The following is a 21,678-nucleotide window of genomic DNA, read 5'->3' as shown; positions in this document are numbered from 1 at the left end:
CCCATCTCCAAATGCTTATTTGGGATTACCTCCCTCCTCTGCAATCTTCCACATCTCCCCACTACCAGACCCTTCGCATCAGCATTTGAAAGTGCTTGGGTTTACTCCAGCATAAAGTACTTTCCTCGGCCTCCAGGTTTCCCTTGACTTTGCCCCTTCTGTGTCCTCCCCTTCACAGTCAAATGACCAGAAAAAGTGGCTGCAGACTGAATGTTTGTGTCCACCCCAAAATTCATGCCGAGAAAAGCCTAATGCCCAATGTGATGCTATATGGAAGTGGGGAATCTGAGGGGTAACTACGACACGATTAGTACCCTTATAGAGAGAGGAAGAGAAAAGAAATCCCCGCCACAACCCCTTGCCAGATGAGACTACAACAAGAAGGCAGCCACCTACAAGGCAGGAAGAGGATGTGCATCCGAAACCTGGCTGTGCGGGCACCCTGATCTCGGACGGCCAGCCTCCAGAACTGTGAGAAATAAATGTTTACTGCTTAAGTTACCCAGTCTATGGCATTTAGTCATGGCAGCCCAAGCTAAAACAAAAGTGCATATACTTCCAACTCACTCTAATCCAACTTCAGCTTCCGCCACCCTCCAATGAGCGCCATGATCAGTGTTCGCCTCGCCTTGAAAACCAAAGGTCATTTTCAATCAACTTGCTTGATCTCTGTTGGATCAGTCCAGCTGCCTCCCCACTTGCCTTCCCAGCCCCCACCCCCATGGATGTGTTTCTTGGCTTCCTGACATAACGCCCTAACTGTGGCTTTCCTACGTCTCTGGCTGTTCCTCACACCAGCTTCTCCTCTGCTCGCTCTCTCTTCCAAAGTGACACTACCCACCTGCACTGCTTCAATTACCACCAATGTGTCAGTAACTCCCAAAGTTATATCTTTAGCCCCCAACTTCTGAGCTCCAGACCCTCAATACAAATTGCCAACCTGATCTCTCTCTTTGAGTATCTCACTGACTCTGCAAATTCAACAAAACATATGCTAAAAGGAACTAATTACCTTTCCCTCCAAGATAAACATTTGCTCTTTTCCTAGTATTTCCTATCTCAATAAATGACACCATTAATGGTCCTTAAGACATATACCAGAGAATCAATCACCTGACTTGTCCTCCCTCACCTCCCCATCCTTAGCTAAAACTTTATTTTAAAATTGCTATCACTTATATGGCAACTATCCCTTAATAAAAAATAAACAAAAATTCCTGTTGTTTCTGCTTCATAAATACTTCCTGAATTAATCTACTTCACACCATCATCTCCTGCATAACTATTACAATAATATCCTTGCTGGCCTTTCCGCAACCCTGTCACTGCCCCCAGAGATTCATTAGGTTCCTTACTCTCACAACACTCTCTGTTGCTTCTTAGCAGGTCCTACAATAATTACAATCCACCTACTAAGGACCTAATTCCACCTTTAATGTCTACCGCACCTCGGAACTGCAAGCGCTATCAAGGCAGGCTCTGGGATTTCCATGAACAGTTCTGGTCTGGCTTCCTAGCCCTGTGCATGGCCCTCTGTCGTACTGTGCCCACTGCTGAAAGAATGAGCATATTATCCCCTCTCCCCATGCATCTAAACCCTTTCCACCCTCTATAGGCCAGCACCAATGTTTGTTCCTCTCTCTGTTCTCCTAACCACTGCCATTCGCATCACAACACTCACCATGTATTGCCTTGCATCATGATGCACTGCCTGGATACATCACATCTTCTGCAGAGAATATGAGCTCTAAAAAACAGAAAGAATGAAACCGACATACACGTATTTCCCCAACTGCCAATGGTAAAAAATACTTCCGCAATTACCATAACACTGATTTTGCAGCTTCCAATACACTTAGCCTACTAACAAAATTAAAAGCATGTTGAACTGTATTAAAATTTCCAACTACATTTTTAAATGTCCTTAAATTTTAAAATATCCTTAGCACTTTGGGAGGCTGAGGCAGGCAGATCACCTGAGGGCAGGAGCTCAAGACCAGCCTAAATAACATGGAGAAACCTCATCTCTACTAAAAATACAAAAGTAGCCGGGCGTGGTGGTGCATGCCTGTAATCCCAGCTACTCGGGAGGCTGAGGCAAGAGAATAGCTTGAACCCGGGAGACAGAGGTTGCAGTGAGCTGAGATCATACCATTGCACTCCAGCCTGGGCAACAAGAGCAAAACTCTGTCTCAGAAAATAAATAAATAAAATAAAATAAAATGTCCTTGTTACTAGTTTTGCTGACCCAAAACTATCACCAGCTAAAAAGACTTAAATCATAGGCATAGATCATCTCTATTTTGTTAAAAAGACGACGGGAAAAAAATCATTTCCCCTCTCCCTCTTCATATTCTACTTTCCTGCATGGTAAAAACATGTAGGCATAGACCAAACACAAACATCACAGTGAGGCCAGCATTCCACTTCAAACATAACCATAATCTTGTTAATACAACAGTTACGATTCTTGATTTTCATTCTCAGTTCCTCCCACAGAAAAACATTGTAAACGTGAATGATTTTCCAAATACTTGAACTTCAGCAAAACATCCAAAAACTCACATAAATATTGAGTACAAAAAGCTTCAACATAGAAACATCTTCCTAAAGTCTTCCTAACTAAAAGTCTCACCAATAGAACTTTACTGTGTAGGCTTTCAAATGGCTCATGAAAATAATTTCAGATTATGTTATCAATCACTGTGCTTAATAAATAATAGGCAGCAAATAATATCTGATTTTTTTTTTTTTTTTTAAGAGACAGAGTCTTACTCTGTCCCTAGGCTGGAGTGCAGTGGTGCAGTCATAGCTTACTGCTGTCTCTCACTCTTGGGCTCAAGCAATCTTCCCACCTCAGCCTCCAAAATAACTAGAACTACAGGCATGAGTCACTGTGCCAGCTCCTGATTATTATGACCCAGTCCCGTACTCTCATGATAAACCTGGGGCCCAGGCACATGCTCCTGCCACCATAGGCTACTCACTGCCAACAGAATCAAGTTCAAACTCTGTGCTGGCATTTAAGACCCTAGAGACTCTGAACCCAGGCTTGTTCTCCAGTACTTCCAGAAAGAGCCTACTACCCCATATTTTCCCAACTGATTACCATACAAGTACAAAGAACCAGCTAGTTCTTTCCTCCCACTCTCCTCTCTAAAATCTCCCATCCTAGGCGGAGGTTGCAGTGAGCTCAGATCACACCATTGCACTCCAGCCTGGGCAACAGGAGAGAAGCCCCATCAAAAAAAAAAAAAAAAAAAAACCTCCCACCTAGGAATTTGTCCAATGAATTTCCATCCATCTACCAATCTCAAATGCCACCTCCTCTATGAAGCCCTTCCTGATTCCCTTAGGTAATCCCATTCCCTCTAGACTTAGTCTATACTTAATTCTTTCACAGCACTTACCAGAGGCTGCCTCACATCATGGTGAAGTATGCAAATGTCTAACTCCTCCACTAGATTACCAGTTCCTTGGTGACATGGGTTGATTCAGTCATTTCTGTATGCCGTATCCTTCGGGAAAAGCATCCTGCACACTGTAGGTGGTCAATAAATGTTTACTGTCTCACCAATAGTATGTTTCCATGTTGCTACTGTACATTTCCCTTCCATGTACCTCCACAACAGAAAGCAGAACTTTTCACTGATTCATGTGACATTTAATGAGCCCATACATGGGAAGCACTGTCCCAGGCCCTGCAGACTCAGAGATAAGAAAGACACACAGCCTGTAGGGTTCAAGGAACTCAGAACCCACATACAAATAAGTTTTTTAAAAATTTCAAATAATGCAATAAACACAAAAAAAGAGGTATGTGTAGGGCTTAGGGAACACAAAGATGTATGCTGAACCTAGAGGTGGGCAAAAGTCAGGGTCATAAACACTCTTGTACAGTGTGTAACAACAGCTCAATATTCACTACCAGATCCTTGTGGATGTTTCTGTAGTCAGAAAATCTAAAAATACTAATCATGAAATTGACTTATTGACGGCACAGTCCGGCTGTGTTGTGAATGCAAACTTTAATTCCAAAGTCAAGGAATTCACCGCACCTGGAAAAGTAACTGTTTTCTCCGTCTCTTCTCAGTTGCTGTTTGAAAGCAGAGACACTGAGGGAGCTGTCTTGAATAGTTAACACAGCTAGGAACGTCAGTACATGCAAAAAGAGTTGTAAAGTGTGACTACACATTTATTGAGACCTCCCTCTTTCCCCAGGTGGATCTGCAGGGCAGTCACCTTCATCCTGCTCTGCAACTGCATGCTTAGTGTTTGCATCTCCCGCCAGACCTTGCGCCCCACGAGACAGGGACTGAGCTCAGGATCTTGCTCCCCTCCGAGAGCCGGGCGGCCCCAGGCCTGGACCACAGCATGTACTCCACAAATGAATGAAAGGTCTCCTTTTTCACTTTCATTTATTTGCGGAATCCAGGCCTAGGGTCGTTCTTTTGCCCTTAGCTGCAGATCGGAAGTGGGGCTGCCCGACCCTAATTCCCGGACGCCTTTCACCCCAGCCCCAGAGGCTCCAGCCCAGAGACTCCAGTTTAAATTCTGACACTCGGAAACTGTCTTCTAGCACTTGCAAAGTACCCCTTTTACCTATAAAAGGCTCTCAGGCCGCGAGATCGCCGTCAGAGCAAAGCCAGGCTACTACTGCAGGCACCAAGACACTGGCGCCGCCCGAGCCTCCGGAACAGGAAACCGAGGGAATTAAAAAGCAAACCTGAGAAAGCTGGGCCAAGGGAAGAAAAACGCTTCTGCCCACCGCAGGGCCTTGTACGCGGTGATTGGCACGTCAGAGAGAGCGATGGACTTCTACACCAATAGTCAGTAAAAGACCCTTTAGAGCCCGCCCTCCCTCCGCCTAAATTCTCCAATCCAAAAACGCAACCGGGGGAAGGCGTGCTTCCGCCCGGAGAGGGCAAGCAGGACTCAGGCGCCTGCTTTCCCGGGTACTCTCCAGCTGCCACCGCTTTGCTGCAAAGCTGACGGGCGCAAAAACATGAGTGACACCGCCGGATGGCACACTGGCCTCCGACGTTACCCGAAGCTCCCTGTGTGGGTGGTGGAGGATCATCAGGAGGTGAGCGGACGGCGGCCGGGCTCTGGGGCAGAGTCGGCGACACCCTGACGCTCCGAGGACCAAGCAGGCAGCACAGCCGTAGCCTCGGAGGCCTGAGAGTTAGCCAGAGTTAAACTGCCCGATTCCGTTGCTGGGGGGAAGACACCAAAACAGCTAACTAGGAAGAATAGGAACTAACCTTTCCGTGCGCTCCCTACGGGTCGGGGCAATGTATTTACCTCGGTTTGCCCCAAATCCCAGGACCAAACAACTAGTAGCGTCGGGACTCGAACCCGGACAGTCTGGCTGCAGAGCCCGGTGTCCTTAACCTGCAGTTAACTCTGGCTTCCAAATGTCTCCTGGCATCGCCATCACAGCCCCGCTGTTTAGATGGGAGGCTTTATGCTTGGAACCTGGGCTCTGATCTAAAATGGGGACAGCAATCGTAGGACTCACGTTAGGAGTATTATTGTGTACATATTGTGTTTAAAAATCTTTTCTTTTCTTTTTTTTTTTTTTTTTTTTTTTTTTTGAGATGGAGTCTCTCTCTGTTGCCCAGGCTGGAGTACAATGGTGTTATCGCAGCTCACTGCAGCCTCCGCGGCCCGGGTTCAGGCGATTCTCCTGCCTCAGCCTCCTGAGTAACTGCGGACTACAGACTCCCGCCACCACGCCTGCCTAATTTTTGTATTTTTAGTAGAGACGGGGCTTTGCCATGTTAGCCAGGCTGGTCTGAACATCTGACCTCAGGTGATCCGTCCCCCTCGGCCTCCCAAAGTGCTGGGATTAAGGCGTGAGCTACCAGGGCCGGCCCATATTGTGTAAAAAAAAAAAAAAAATCTTTTAACACAGTGCCTGCATATATAAACACTAAAAAGGGTTTCCATGTGTATGGCCGTGGTGCTTTACAGTAGCTAAATTGGTGTCTTAATCTAGACTTTTCCAAGTCAACAAAGGAGGCCCATGAATCTAATAAATTTGTTTTAAAGTAGCACCAGTAGGCTTGGGAATGGGAGGTGGTTCCCTGGATGTTAAAAAAGAAGAAGGATTTACTGATGGTGAAAATTAATGGGAGAGGAAGATAGGTTTCTCAGAACCTAGATATAATGTCTATGACCTTGAGAGAATGAGAAAGCCTGGGTGAGACAGTGCTTTCAAATTAGGTATTAAACCTAAAACTAGAGAAGATCGAAGAGGAGAAATGGCCTTTACAGACCACCTAGCCCAACCCCACCATTCTCAGGGTACCGAAAGACCCTAACCAGCCTGGACAGCAGAGCGAAACCCCATCTCTACAAAAATAGAAGTGAAAGAAATAGCTGCACGGAGTGGCATGTGCCCTGTCATCCCAGCTACTCAGGAGACTGAGGTGGCAGGATCTCGTGAGCCCAGGAGTCCAAGACTGCAGTGAGCCATGACCACATCACTGCTCTCTAGGCTGGACAACAGAGCAAAACTCTCTTTTTAAAGAAAATAATAAATAAATAAAACTTTGAGACCTAGAGTACCTTGAACACCTCATTAGCGTTAGAACAGGCATTAAGCCATAGTTTGTTCCTGAGCCCCAGTCCTTGTCAGTTTCCCCTCATGACCTGTTGAGTTCAAGGTGGCAGCAGCAAGGCAGCTGGAGGTGCAAGTTGGAAGTTCTGAGGACAACGTAATGCTTGAGATTATCATCTGCACCATTTACAAGAAACAAATTTTTATCTTTTTCCACTTTTTTTTTTTTTTTTTTTGAGACAGTTTTGCTCCTGTTGCCCAGGCTGGAGTGCAGTGGCCTGATCTCAGCTCACTGCAACCTCCGCCTCCCAGGTTCAAGTGATTCTCCTGCCTCAGCCTCTCTGGTAGCTGGGATTACAGGCGCCCGCCACCACACCCAGCTAATTTTTTTGTATTTTTATTAGAGACGGGGTTTCACTAAGTTGGCCAGGCTGCTCTCAAACTCCTGACCTCAGGCAATCCACCTGCCTCAGCCTCCCAAAGAGCTGGGATTACAGGCGTGAGCCGCTGCACCTGGCTCTCTTTTTCCACTTTTTCACAACACAGTATGCTTTCTATATGTGCATTGTTTAGCATTGTTTTTCAGTCTGCAGTTGGGTGTGTGCTCATGGTTTCAGTATTAATTCTGATTGTATGCTTACGTCTTTTACAGGTTCTACCCTTTATATACCGGGCCATTGGCTCAAAGCATCTTCCTGCCAGTAATATAAGTTTTTTACATTTTGATTCGCATCCAGACCTCCTTATTCCTGTGAATATGCCAGCAGACACCGTGTTTGATAAGGAAACACTCTTTGGGTAATAAGTGATTTTATTCATGGTCTTTGGTGTTTGAAGTACAATTCTCAGTAGATAATAAGCAATTATAGCAAATAGACTTTGCTAACCTTATGGGTTTTGGGTGGTTTCGTTTCTCTTTTTGTCTTTTTCATTTTATTTAGAACAAGTGTTGACAACTTTCTTAAAGAGCCAAATTAGTAAATATTTTAGGCTTGCTGGCCATATGGTCTCTGTTGCCACTACTTATCTTTGCCTTTGTAGTATCGAGGAAGGAGACCCAGGCTTCTGGGATTCCCTCCCCCTCTGTCATCCACTGTGCAGCTCAATAGAAAAGAGAGCAGGCCAGCTGGTGCCTCCTGAATCTCCTTCCTGAAAATAACACGCTTGGTCTTGGGGAAACTCTCTGGATGACACTATTTTTACTTAAAACAAGATAAAACCAGAAACCTTTCACATGTGAGTCCTAAAGCTATAAACCTAAGATTCTTCCATGTGTAACATCTAAAGTATAAGCCTATATAAAGTCAGAACCTTCCTTTGTTAAATGAGCTGGGTTTTCGACAAATTACCGCCTGAACTCCTCCCTCCTTTATTCAGTGTTGTAGAGATCCATTTCCCGCAGCAGCTCCTGGTACAGTATGAAAGCAATCAGAGGCACTGTGTAAATAAATGACAGTGGCTGTGTTCCAATAAAACTTTTTACAATCTGGGCATGGTGGATGAGCCTGTAGTCCCAGCTACTCAGGAGGCTAGGGTGGGAGGATCACTTGCGGCCAGCAGTTCCAGGCTGTGATCAAGCCTGTCCATAGCCTCTGCACTCCAGACTGAGCAACATAACCACACCCTATCTCTTAAAAGAAACAAACCAAAAAAAAAAAAACTTTGTTTACAAAAGCAGCCTGGCCAATGTTTAGTATTTGCTAAAACTTTACAGATACCATTGGATTTTCATGTCAATTTCTGCATTTAGTCCATTGGCCATATGTTATTTTGGTTGAAATATATGTTGAAAATTCAGGCTTTCACAGACATGTAATTGGAAAAGGAAAGAGTATTTTCATAGCCTTTTCAGATAATAGTCTGATAGTACAAGAGAACTTGACAGGTAGTAGTTTATGAATGCTTAGTTGAAATGTAGAATTTAGCAATTCAGTGTCAAGTGTGAATAACCATAGTTTATTGATCACTCCTTTCAAGATAAATGGTGCTCAGCTCGAAGTTCAGTCACAACAGGTGCTTTTCCTTGAGACAACTGTTATGCTTCAAACTGTATTGCAGAAGAACTTTCAGTGCATTTCTGATTTTGCCACACAGAATATTTAAAAATGTATGCTAAGGATGGAAAGTTAATAAAATTGAGATGTTCTCAAATGAAACTTTTATATTTATTTATTTATCGTGCTAGTGGTTGGTAATGAAGAATACAGTAACTACTGACAGTTTGGTGCTGCTACCTTAATGTTGGAACATCAACCCACCATTGCCTTTGCACCATCTTTGCAAATGTCAAGAAATGAAAGCAGGAAATAATACCTTAGTACTTTTTTTTATTATTCATTTTCTTTGGCCTTGATTTGGTCTTTTTTTAAAATTATTCATTGGCCTTGATTTGGTCTTTTTTTTTTTTATTGCGTTTTAGGTTTTGGGGTACATGTGAAGAACATGCAAGATTGTTGCATAGGTACACACATGGCAGTGTGATGTGCTGCCTTCCTCCCCATCACCTATATCTGGCATTTCTCCCTATGCTATCTCTCCTAAACTCCCTACCGCCTGCTGTCCCTCCCCTATGTTCCTCCCACAGGCCCCAGTGTGTGATGCTCCCCTCCCTGTGTCCATGTGTTCTCATTGTTCAACACCCACCTATGAGTAAGAATATGCGGTGTTTGATTTTCTGTTCTTGTATCAGTTTGCTGAGAATGGTGGTTTCCAGATTCATCCGTGTCCCTACAAAGGACAAACTCATCGTTTTTGATGGCTGCATAGTATTCCATGGTGTATATGTGCCACATTTTCCCTGTCCAGTCTATCATAGATGGGCATTTGGGTTGGTTCCAGGTCTTTGCTATTGTAAACAGTGCTGCGTTGAACATTCGTGTGCATGTGGCCTTATAGTAGAACGATTTAAATCCTATGGATATATACCCAGTAATGGGATTGCTGGGTCAAATGGAATTTCTATTTCTAGGTTCTTGAGGAGTTGCCACACTGTCTTCCAAGTACTTTTTTTTTTTTGAGATGGAGTCTGTCTGTCACCCAGCCTGGAGTGCAGTGGTGGCACAGTCTCGGCTCACTGCAGCTCCCACCTCCTGGGGTCAAGCACTTCTGCCTCAGCCTTCCAAGTAGCAGGGATTACAGGCACCCACCACCACACCTGGCTAATTTTTGTATTTTTAGTAGAGATGAGTTTTCACCATGTTGGCCCAACTGGTCTCGAGCTCCTGTATTTTTAGTAGAGACAGGGTTTCACCATGTTGGCCAGACTGGTCTTGAACTCCTGACCTTGTGATCCGCTGACCTCAGCGTCCCGAAGTGCTGGGATTAGAGGCATGAGTCACTGCGCCCAGCAATATGTCAGTACTTTTATGAAAATAGTTTTATCATAGAGATGTCCCAGAAAAAGCCTCAGGAACCACCAAGGGACCACACTTTGATACCTGTGGTCTTAAAATGTTGTGGATGAAATTACACTTGGGGGGAAAAAAAAAAAAAAAAAAACTAAAAATTTTAATGTTGTCTTTCTATTTCTTTTCCAGAGAATTAAGTATTGAAAATTGGATTATGCCTGCGGTTTATGCAGGCCATTTTTCACATGTAATATGGTTTCATCCCACATGGGCTCAGCAAATCAGAGAGGGCAGACACCACTTTTTAGTAGGCAAAGACACTTCTACCACAACAATCAGGTAATTTCTTCATATTTGTGAATATGGAAGTTATTGAATGTTTCTATCTTATTTTAGATTCCTATAATAACTTCATAAGTCTCTGCCCACAAATAGGGTCAGATTAAGCCTCAGTTTCTCCAAAGCGTTCTCAAAACACCAAGAACAAACTTTTAAGTCTCTTGATGTTCATCATGTACCGTTTATATTTAGTGGCTGGTCAAATTCGATTTTGAATGTGATCTTTATCCGAGGGAATTTGGGCTTCGTTGGTGATAAACTCCTTAAGCCATTGAAGTATCTTACAGATTTATATATTCAGTAGTACATCTCAATGTAACTGTTGTCTGCTGAATTTAACAATTAGCAGTAAAAGGGCAAAATTATCTCACTTTGATTTTTTTATAAATCCAACAACTGAATAAGTAGATTTGGGACTTTAATTTTCTTAATTATAATATAATTAGTTTCAGATAAGTACTTAATCTAAAGTAAATTACAGCATCCTCTGACTTGAGATACAGGTGCAACTGTTTTACTGTATGAGCTATTTAACCAATGTTTTGTGTATCTTGTGATACTAACATACCTTTAGAAATACCAATATGTTCTTGACTTTAAAATTCTTTTCTGATGGGGTAAATTTTTTTTTTATGTAGAAAAGCAATTTATTCCATTTTAAGCACTTACACAGTTAGTCATGGAGAGTAACAGGCCTGCTGGTGAAGCAGGTCACCCAAAATGGAGATGGCATCAAACTTGTGGTCAAGGACTAACTCCTAAAAAAAAAAAAAACTGTTATCAAGGACTAATTTTATTTTTAAATCAAATACAAGTTATTGGTTCACCCTTCTCAACTTGACAGTCTACCTGTGGTATAACTGTCAGGTAAAAACACGCATTTTTACAACTTGGTGGTCCCAAGTTAAAAAAAAAAAACACCATTTCACAGAAAGGAGAGAGACAACATGAAAACAGCTCAAGAAATATACTAATGAGCAAAAATATATGGGGAAAGAGGAACGTGTAGTTTTGACTTAACTGAAGAAACCAGGAGAAAACTGGTCTACATATGAAAATGTGCATCCTGCGAAGTCAACTGTCAAGATTTGAGTAGGAATCTACTCAAATATATGACTTGAATCTCCCCTATTTCCTGAATTAAAGTGGCATCTTTCAGTATTTATACTTCATGGCTCAGACACCTATCTCATTTGGCTCTATTCCTTAATCACTCTAGCCTCTACTTATTAAATGAGTCTGAAAAACTTGGGGATATAGCATAAGAAAAATAATCACACGTAGTATTCCCCTTTCTGTAGCTACTTTAGACCTGGGTTTGTTACTGGAAAATTCCTGAAGAAAATTTCAATATAAGACTGTGGCTTTGCTGAATCAAGCCCCCGCTCCCCACCATTCATATTTAGAAAACACCCACTGTTTGGGCTAATAGCATCATTGGTGGTACCTATTACATAGAGGGATAGCTGAACAAAGTCTGTGTCTCAAAACCAGTGTTAAATCACTCTCAGGGTTGAGAAGAAAAAAGGGGAGTTTAAAATCACAAGAAGTAAAGACATATACATCTAGGACCCTTGTCCTTCTGGGTCCATGCTTCCTTCTGGGTCTTCATTGTTATAAACATTCTCTGCCATTTGCCACACTTGCATGGATATTGTCTTCTGAAGCAGAACAAATCACCAAGGTTCATTGGGCTTCCAGGAGAAATCAGGTATCTCGGCAATGTGACCACCATGAATAAACAACAACTGTGGTTGCCCATCTTCTTCATCTTCTGGGGATTGTTATTCTCCAATTTTACTTAAATCCCAGACATTCAGTCTGTGATCCGTACCACTGGAAGCCAAAATAATTTCATAGTGAGGTGACCACTGAACCTGGAATATTCCATCCTTATGTGATTCAAAGGAATGCAACTTAAGTTTCAGATTTCTTAGATCCTACAAGGCAACAGTCTTGTCAGCTGATCCTGTGGCAAGAATGAACTCACTATAAGGATTGAAAGAGAGGCAGTTCACTTCAGCAATGTGAGTGTCAACTGAGTGGCTTGGTTTGGAAGTACTGTTTGAACGACTATCCCAAATCATAAGTTTCTGATCATCAACAACTGACCCAGAGACTCATGGAGCAGATGCCAGGAAACATCATCTACTACCGCTGTAGGCCCGGTAAAGATGGTCTTTGCATCCACCACTTTTCCCTCCTTTGGACAGCACTGATGTCCCATAGGCAGACGGTGTGGTCATCCGAAGCACTAAGCAAGTGCCCACTGAGATTTGGGTTCCAAGAAAGCCCATAGCCTTCCTTCTGATGTCCATGGAGGTGCAAGTCTGGGTTGCATTCTCCAGAAGGATCTGGTGTAGAAAAATGTTTTGTATAGTCCAAGACAAGAACATCACTGGAAGGACTCTTTGTTGCGATGATACAAGGGTTCTGGGGCGTATAATGAGCCTTGTTTACTTCTCCTTCATGGTTGATCTTAATTTCTATTTCAGTTTTTCCACTAACTGAACCAAAATCTCCAAATTCTCCTTTCTCCCTGTCATAGTGTGACGCATCAAACTGAGCATCATCATTAGGGAGTTGCACACTGGCTATAACAAAATGGTTTTGTTCATCCTATATATGTGTCCCCAGGACAAGTCGATGAATGCTGAAATCTTTCCCTTCTGGTCTGGTTACATCTAGAAGCCACTGGTCAGTTAGGCTGGGCCACTCCAGAGCATGATCTTCACCAAATCATAAAGAAAAGGAGTGTTCTTTTTCCATATTTTGTACTCCTCATTGATCACTCGTTTTTCACTGCATCATCAAAAGCTGCTTCCTTGTCGGCCATAGCGAGCCAGGGGAATCCTGGAGTCGAGCGTTGCAGGAGGGGTAGGGAGGCTGCAAGCCAATGGGGTGAATATTTTAAGCAGTATAGCCATAACTTTCTAGAACCTTAGGGATAATGGAATGAAATAGTAATACATTGAAAATAAGATAGTCTTTCTCATTGAAAATGATGCTTTTTATTTCTAATTTATTCTTAATTATACAATTAACTTTTGTAGTATAGATTCTTATCTTTTGCAGAAATAGCTTTGCTGTGATATATGAAAATTGTATTTATTTTGGATATAGTTCAAAAGAAATAATTAAGACTCAGCATGTAAATACTGTACATACTACTGGTATGTGTAAAGTACTAGTAGGGTTTTTATTGAATGGTTCCGTGATTAGGCCTAATTTAACCTGCAAAATCAAATAATTTTCAGCAATCTGACATAGACATTTGAAACTCCATGTGTGATTAACAATTTTGGAAGATTTTGATTCATGATTTTGGTTATTCCTGCAAGTAAAAATGTATGGAAGAGACACATATACATGTAGGTGTGTAGTTTGATAAATATTTGTATGTTTGTATGATAAGAACACAGGAAAACTACTATTATTAAAAAGAATGTAAATTTAGGTTGGGGGATACAGCCTTGTCTTTCTTAGGATTGTACAGTTTTTAATAAGCTTGGACATTAGTTTTATTATATCATTAATCTATTTTTGGAAAATAGCTTTTACAGTTTAAAGCCATGTATGCTGGGAGAGGACAAATGGGAAATAAATATTAACCATTATTTTAGGTGGGTAAGGCATGCCTCTAGAAGGAGTATTTGGCTTCACTGTTTAAAGTATTTACCAAGTCACTTTTCATATTGAAAATATTATGGTTTTATAGAAATTAACATAGCTTTAAAATATGTCAGGGGGAGTTTCTAGTAAGAGAAATTATTTCCAGATGTAATTTTTCTCTTAAATTATTTTTTTTGGATAAAGATTCAGCTGGTATGAGAGAGAACAAAGGAGCACTAGCTTGAGAGAGTTTATTCTTAAATTGGAGTTCACACTACACAGTCCAGGCCTATGTGGCATCTCTAGAGTTTGGGGAACCCTACTTCCTTCTCTCTTTTTGCACCACTATCTCTAGAATATTGCCCTTGTCCTTACAGTCCAAGATGGCTTCCCCCCTCTGTGTTCACATGCCAGTCAGCAGGAACAAGATAGCAAAGCTCTGTACACTTTTCTTCCATTCACAATCACTGGCCTGAATTTAATCACCTGGCCACATCAGGCTGCAAGGCAGACTGAAATATAGTCCTTACATGGGGCAGCTGTGTGCCCAGCTAAGAATTTGAGGACTGCTATTTCTACAGAAGAACAGGAAGTATAAATACTAGAAACTGCTCTCAGTTTTTGTGAAATAGGTCCTTTCGTATATTTCTGCCAAGCCATAGTGAAATGTCAACTAATTTGCCCATTCTTCTTAAAAATTGTTTTTTCCTCTGATTCAGGGTTACAAGTACAGATCATTACTTCCTAAGTGATGGTCTGTATGTACCTGAAGACCAGCTAGAGAACCAAAAACCTTTACAATTGGATGTAATTATGGTAAAACCTTATAAACTCTGTAACAGTCAAGAAGAAAATGCTGCAGTATCTTCTGCTAAGAAACCAAAGCTAGCCCTGGAAGATTCGGAAAACACTGCCTCTACTAACTGTGACTCTTCTTCAGAAGGACTGGGAAAGGACACAGTGACACAGAGAAGTGGCCAGACTTGTCCAGAACCATCATGTTCATGTTCTTCTGGAAATCAGGAATGCCAGACCACAGCCAGCACTGGGGAAGTCCTGGAAATTTTGAAGAAAGGGAATGCATTTGTTTTAGATATTGACTTGGATTTTTTTTCAGTCAAGAATCCCTTCAAAGAAATGTTCACTGAGGTAAATGTTGTATTTTTAATACATGGATCTTGAGAATTGTATGGCTTTTCCTAGATGAGGAATCAGCAAACTCTTTAAACAGCCAGCTAGTAATTATTTTAGGCTTTGGGGTTCCCATTCTCTGCTGATTTTCTCTGTTGTTGTTTTCAAAACCTTTTAAAGTTGTATATACCATTCTTAACCTGAGGGCCATACAAAAACAAGCCATAGGCTATAGATTGCCAACTGCTGCTCTAGATAGTATTTATTATTTTGCATTTATTAATTGGGATAATATATACATGGGTGATGGATAAAGTATATACAGTTAGCCCTCTGTATCCATGGGTTTTGTGTCACTGGATTTAACCAGCCACAGATAGGAAATATTTGGAAAAAATAAAAAACAACTAGAAACAACAATACAAGAGTAAAAAATAACACAAATAAAAAACAATACAGTATAACACCTGTTGACATAGGATTTACACTGTATTACGTACCATAAGTAATTTAGAGATGACTTTAAGCATATGAGAAGATATGCATAGGTTATATGCAAATACTATTTTATATCAGGGACTTGAGCATCCGCAGATTTTGGTATCCACAGGAGGTCCCAGAACCGATCCCCCACAGATACCAAGGGACAAGTGTACACTGAAATATAGCACTCTCTTCCTTACATCCCCATTCCTTCAGTTCTTTGCTTCAGAAACAAATATTGTGGTCAGTTTCTTGTGTACCTTTCCAGAGATATTCTATATATAAACCCTGTGTGAGACAGATTATTCCTTAAACAGTGACATGCCTGATTACCCAACTAAATATTTGTAAGGAAAGTTTCTAGAAAGTTACATAAGAAATGCAGTGGCAGTTATTCCTTTTAGAGTGCTATCAGGAAACCTGGGAACACAAGGATATTTAGAGCCTTTATACCCTTTGGTACAATGGACTTTTTGAAAAGCATATTATACTATATGATTTAGTAGCAATTTTTTAAATATCATTAGGAAAGACAATTGTTCATTTTTTCTTCAAGAACATGTTCAGGCTGCGCATGGTGGCCCATGTGTATAATCCCAACACTTTGGGAGGCCACAGCAGGAGGATCACTTGAGCCAAGGAGTTCAAGAACAGCATAGGCAACGTAGCAAGACCCCATCTCTACAAAAAAAAAACTATTTTTAAATATAGCCAGGCATAGTGGCACATGCCTGTGGTCTCACTACTCAGGAGGCTGAGATGGGAGGATCACTTAAGCCTGGGAGGTCAAAGCTGCAGTGAGTCATGATCGCAGCACTGCACTCCAGCCAGGGCAACAGAGCAAGGACCATCTCTTAATTTGGCTGGGCACGGTAGCTAACACCTGTAATCCCAGCAGTTTGGGAGGCTGAGGCAGGTGGATCACGAGATCAGGAGATCGAGACCATCCTGGCTAATACGGTGAAACCCCGTTTCTACTAAAAATACAAAAATTAGCCAGGCGTGGTGGCATGCACCTATAGTCCCAACTACTCAGGAGGCTGAGGCAGGAGAATCTTGAACCCAGGAGTGGAGGTTGCAGTGAGCCAAGATCACACCATTGCACTCCAGCCTGGGCGACAGAGCAAGACTCCGTCTCAAAAAAAAAAAAAAAAAGAAAAAAGCATGTTCAAAAGTTAGAGGGAGTTACATTCTATTGTTACCTCTACTGTTTATTAGCTATATGATCTTAGGAAAGTTACTTAACCTTTCTGACCCATAGTTTCTTCAAGTATCAAATCAGAATAATCAGACCCAACTCATAGGATTGTTATTATGAATAAAGCACTGAAGATATACCACAACATTGTGCTTAATGAATTTTAGCTCTTGGACATAACCTCTTCCTGAGAATGCTCCTAATAGAATTACTGGGACCAGAAGTACCCACCTATATAATAGATCCATGTAGCTGTGCTAAACAAAAGGAAACATTCTCCTGTAGAGTCTGTATAGCAAGCATCTTTCTTCCCTTACGTGGAGCCCCTGACAGAGATTCTGTGTCTTTGACATTCTGCCTCCAGTATTGCCTGTGTACTTCAGAGCTCTCTTCTGCAAAGTGGGCATGGGGAGTGCTTTGTTGTTGTTATTAAAGATATGTATATTTCCTATAAACAGCTAAAGTCTGTTTAGATCCTAGGACATGCCATTTATATAGCAGAATATTATTAAAAATATTTTTGTCTCGACTCATTAGCCCCCTAGTATGCTTCCTTAGGTAATTTTTACATAGTATTGTCATGCCCAACTGGATAGAGTTGCCTTAAAAAAGTGATATTTACAATAAATATTTAAAGTATACATTTTGTCTGATTCTCGTATACAAAACTTTAAATAATTAAGATGTTTTTGTATCACAAGCAAAGCTGTCTCTTCCTTAAAGCATATCATTAAAAAAAAGTTTAACATTTTTTTTTCTGGTATGTGGATTTTTCGTATTGTTTTCCAGGAGGAGTACAAAATCTTACAAGAGCTGTACCAATTTAAGAAACCCAGCACTGACCTAACAGAGGTATCCTCCATTTGTTTCTTTGGGGTTTTATTCATTTATCATATAACTAATAATATCTTGCAAATTACTAGAGTGATCTCAAAAGACTGCTCAAAGTGTGTGTGTGTGTTGGCGAAGCCCATGGTTAGTACTTGAAAATTATGTTTTAACTAATTGAGCCAAGGTTTTTTGTAACAGGACATTGCTTGTTTTTTGAAAGAATCACTATATAATCTCAGTTTTCCAATGTATTTAAAGGAAGATTTGGTCGATATTGTTGATAATCGAATTCATCAATTAGAGGATTTAGAAGCTACTTTTGCTGATTTGTGTGATGGTGATGATGAAGAAACTGTACAGAGATGGGCTTCAAACCCTGGGTAAGACTCCCAAACATTTTTTCCCCAACTCTACTAACTTTCAGTCTTAGATATGTTCCTAAATTTGCAAGATACATTGCTTTTAAAAAATTAGAATTCAGGACCTTTCTGTCCCCTAGTGCTTCTGGGTCTGCAGGTCTCTGTTGAGCCACGGACATGGGTCTGTGTTCCACAAGACGGGGTTTGTTAAAGCTGTCAAGAATAAGGCCTACTTTAAGAGATAACTAGTGAAATTTAGAAGACGATGAAAGGGTAAAACTGGTTACTATGCTCAGAAATGCTTGGTGATACAAGATAAAAATAAATACAACACACCCAAATACAGGATGATAGTTCATGTAACAAACCCTGTTTGTTACATGAACTATCATTTGTCAGATTGCTTAGGCCCGTAGAGAGGGGTATATGAGAGTCTGCACAGCATATGCACACAAACTGCCAAAATATGGTGTGAAGGTTGACCTGACAAATTCTGCTGCAGCATATTGTCCTGGCCTGCTGCTGGGCCGCAGGCTTCTCAATAGGTTTGGCATGGGCAAGATGTAGGAAGGCCAAGTGGAGGTGACTGGTGATGAATACAGTGTGGGAAGCATTGATGATCAGCCAGAATCATAGCCTTTACCTGCTATTTGGACGCACACCTTACCAGAACTACCACTGGCAATAAAGTTTTTAGCACCCTAAAGGGATCTGTGGATGCAGGCTTGTCTATCCCTCACAGTACCAAACGATTCCCTGGTTAGTATTCTGAAAGCAAGGTATTTAATGCAAAAGTATACCAGAAGCACATCATGGGCCAGAATGTTGCAGATTACATGCACTACTTAATGGAAGAAGATGAAGATGCTTACAAGAAACAGTTCTCTCAATACATAAAGAATGGCGTAACTCCAGACATGATGGAGGAGATGTATAAGGAAGCTCATGCTGCAATACAAGAGAATCTGGTCTATGAAAAGAAGATGAAGATGCTTACAAGAAACAGTTCTCTCAAAACATAAAGAATGGCGTAGCCAGGTGCCATGGCATATGCCTATAATCCCAGCACTTTGGGAGGCCAAGGCGGGCAGATCACGAGGTCAAGAGATTGAGACCATCCTGGTCAACATGGTGAAACTCTGTCTCTACTGAAAATACAAAAATTAGCTGGGCGTGGTGGCGCGCCTGTAGTCCCAGCTATTCCAGAGGCTGAGGCAGGAGAATCTCTGTCTCAAAAAAAAAAAGGTGTAACTCCAGACATGATTGTGATGTATAAGAAAGCTCATGCTGCTATACGAGAGAATCCAGTCTATGAAAAGAAGCCCAAGAAAGACGTTATAAAGAAGAGATGGAACCGTCCCAAAATGTCCCTTGCTCAGAAGAAAGATCAGGTAGCTGAAAAGAAGGCAGGCTTTGTCAGAGCTCAGGAGTGGGATGCTGAGAGCTAAACCAAACAATTTTCTATGAGGATTTTTCAGATAATAAACTTACAGAGAGCAATTAAAAAAAAAATAGTATTCAGCTACTTGGGAAACTGAGGCGGGAGAAGATCAGTTGAGGCCAGGAGTTCCAAACCAACCTGGGCAACATAACAAGACCCTGTCTCTAAAAAAAGGTTTTTAATTAGCCGGATATGGTAGCACACACCTATAGTCCCAGCTGCTTGGGAGGCTGAGGTGGGAGGATTGCTTGAGCCTAGGAATTTGAGGCTGCAGTGAGCTGTGATTATGCCATTGCACTCTACCCTGGGTGACAGAGACCTTGTCTCCAAAAAGAAAGAGAGAGAGAGAGAAAGAAAAAAGAATTCATATTAAGTTTTAACACATTTACTAACAATAGTTAACATTATTGGGTGTTTCCTGTGTACCCTTTATTTAATATTTTTCCTTGTATTATCTCATGTACTCCTTACAACAGTCTCATGGTTTTATTATGTAAATTTTATAGATGAGGAAACCAAGGTTAAGTAAGTTGCCCAAAGTCACATAGTGAGCGGACATGTTTTTAGTCTTTGTACAGTAGCTGCCCCTAAATATGAGATATTGTACAAGGTCTTATAGAGAATTAAAGATGAGTAGTACATAGGCATTCCCTGTTCTAAGTAGAATAAGAAAAAAATACTAACCTAACAACAGAAAAGTAAATTACTTGATAAGTAAATTACAATGTGAAAATGTTACCTTCTTTTAAGGAAAACTCAAATACAAGTGGAAGGGTATTTTCAATCTCTTGACATGAAGGAGCAGTATTTGAAGGCTAGATTCTCCATCAGGTCATTTATTTGACTGACTGTTCATATTACCTTGAAAGTATGGAGAGAGACATTCTTTTGGAGTGAAAGCCTTTGGTATTGAAGCTGGCGTGAAAGAATATTGACATAAATATTACAGTTACTTTTCTCCAAAATATTTCTTAAATCATGTAAACTCGAATGGCCAGAAAACTAAAATAAAACCATCAGACAAACTTTTTGTCCCCATGAGCATAGGAAAACCAGAACTAGCTTTTTGTTTTGTTTTGTTTTGTATGAGGCAGAGTCGCACTGTCACCCAGGCTGGAGTGCAGTGGCGCAATCTCAGCTCACTGCAACCCCCTGCCTCTGAACTAGCATATTTTAAGATTAATTTCCCACAAACTGTCATATTATTCTCTTTGGTGTAAACAAAAGAAAATCAGTTGTAAGACAGCAAGACAAAATGGCAAATTAGAATCATAGTACTTTAGGCCAGAACATGAATAGCCCTAAGATTTGTCATGTTATGGTTATTAAAAATAATTCAGCAGATCTCTAGAAGAATATGGAAGAAACTGGAACAGTGGTTGCCTCTGGGGAGAGGAATTCTATGGCTAAATGATAAAGTATATGAGTGAGAAATTATTTATTTTTCTATGTGCATGTATTATCTATTCAAAATACTCATTGTAATTTTTACTTAAAATATTCAGAAACATCCCTGAAATGTAAACATCTTAAAGTTTTAATTATTGAGACTTAACACAGCAGTGATGTGGAAGAATAATTCACAGTAATATTAATCACATCAATAAGTACTGATTAGGCACGTTAACATCTGTTAATGGCTGGGTGTGGTGGCTCACACCTGTAACCTGAGCACTTTGGGAGGCCAAGGTGGGCAGATCGCCAGAGCTCAGGAGTTCAAGACCAGCCGGGGTGACATGGTGAAATCCTGTCTCTATAAAAAAATACAAAAAAGTAGCCAGGCATGGTGGCGTGCGCCTATGGCCCCCACTACTTGGGAGGCTGAGGTGGGAGGTTCACTTGAGCCTGGGAGGTCAAGGCTGCAGAGAGCTGAGATCACACGACTGTACTCCAGCCTGGGTGATGGAGGGAGACCCTGTCTCAAAAAAAAAAAAAAAAAAAAAATCAGTTATTGCTTTTTCCTCTTTAGTATAGCGAGCTGCTTCTGAAAATGATTCCCTCTTTTTTAAACCGATAGAAGAGGGAGAGAGAGAAATAAGTCACAGGACAGGAGTCTTCCTAGAAATACTGAAAAATATCTACTATTTTGTTATTTCATGAAGCCTCAAACTAAGTTTAAAAGTTAAACAACAACAATAGGCCTGGAAACCTTAAGTCCAGCCCACAGACTTCTAAAGACTTCCACTGAAACAACACTCTGCCTACTGAGCATGCCCAGTTAGCTCCTCATCACCAGCAGAGAGTTCTATCACAGACTTGAAGATATGCTGAGACTACAACAGTAGTGAGTTTAGACTGTGCTCAGTATTGAGGGGGAAAAAATAGCATAAAGGAAAAGTAGATGTGACCCAAAGAAAGTCTCCCCAAACTAA

General features: G+C 41.2%; 2 protein-coding genes and 2 pseudogenes across 9 annotated transcripts in view; 2 read left to right on the top strand and 2 right to left on the bottom strand.

The window, feature by feature from the left end:
• DROSHA (drosha ribonuclease III) overlaps positions 1–4,757 on the bottom strand; it is a 140,132-nt gene extending 135,375 nt beyond the window's left edge. For 5 of the 7 annotated variants that reach the window (XM_032279037.1, XM_032279040.1, XM_032279042.1 and 2 more), the window contains exons 1-3: positions 4,603–4,757; positions 3,411–3,541; positions 1,682–1,745 (exon numbers count right to left, since the gene is read on the bottom strand). In XM_032279037.1, the coding sequence (XP_032134928.1) occupies positions 1,682–1,701 (20 nt within the window). In that variant the 5' untranslated portion in view covers positions 1,702–1,745; positions 3,411–3,541; positions 4,603–4,757. Of the gene's footprint in view, positions 1–1,681; positions 1,746–3,410; positions 3,542–4,058; positions 4,129–4,602 lie in introns of all 7 variants that reach the window. The other 2 variants (XM_032279038.1, XM_032279039.1) reach the window with 2 other exon arrangements.
• Positions 4,758–4,884: 127 nt separating this feature from the next.
• The window catches only part of CUNH5orf22 (chromosome unknown C5orf22 homolog), a 29,215-nt gene continuing 12,421 nt past the window's right edge, over positions 4,885–21,678 (top strand). The window contains exons 1-6 of one of the 2 annotated variants that reach the window (XM_032279045.1): positions 4,885–5,086; positions 7,218–7,363; positions 10,102–10,251; positions 14,583–15,012; positions 17,465–17,527; positions 17,765–17,886. In XM_032279045.1, coding sequence (XP_032134936.1) covers positions 5,006–5,086; positions 7,218–7,363; positions 10,102–10,251; positions 14,583–15,012; positions 17,465–17,527; positions 17,765–17,886 — 992 coding nt within the window. In that variant the 5' untranslated portion in view covers positions 4,885–5,005. The remainder of the gene's footprint in view (positions 5,087–7,217; positions 7,364–10,101; positions 10,252–14,582; positions 15,013–17,464; positions 17,528–17,764; positions 17,887–21,678) is intronic. The other variant, XM_032279046.1, reaches the window with a different exon arrangement.
• On the bottom strand, positions 11,671–13,102 carry LOC116552320 (annotated as a pseudogene).
• Positions 17,939–19,422, top strand: LOC116552128 (annotated as a pseudogene).

Source organism: Sapajus apella, unplaced genomic scaffold (genome assembly GCF_009761245.1).
Source record: "Sapajus apella isolate SASKATOON/1434 unplaced genomic scaffold, GSC_monkey_1.0 scaffold11, whole genome shotgun sequence".
In the NCBI taxonomy this organism is placed as follows: Eukaryota; Metazoa; Chordata; class Mammalia; order Primates; family Cebidae; genus Sapajus; species Sapajus apella.
This window is presented reverse-complemented; position numbering and strand designations above follow the sequence as displayed.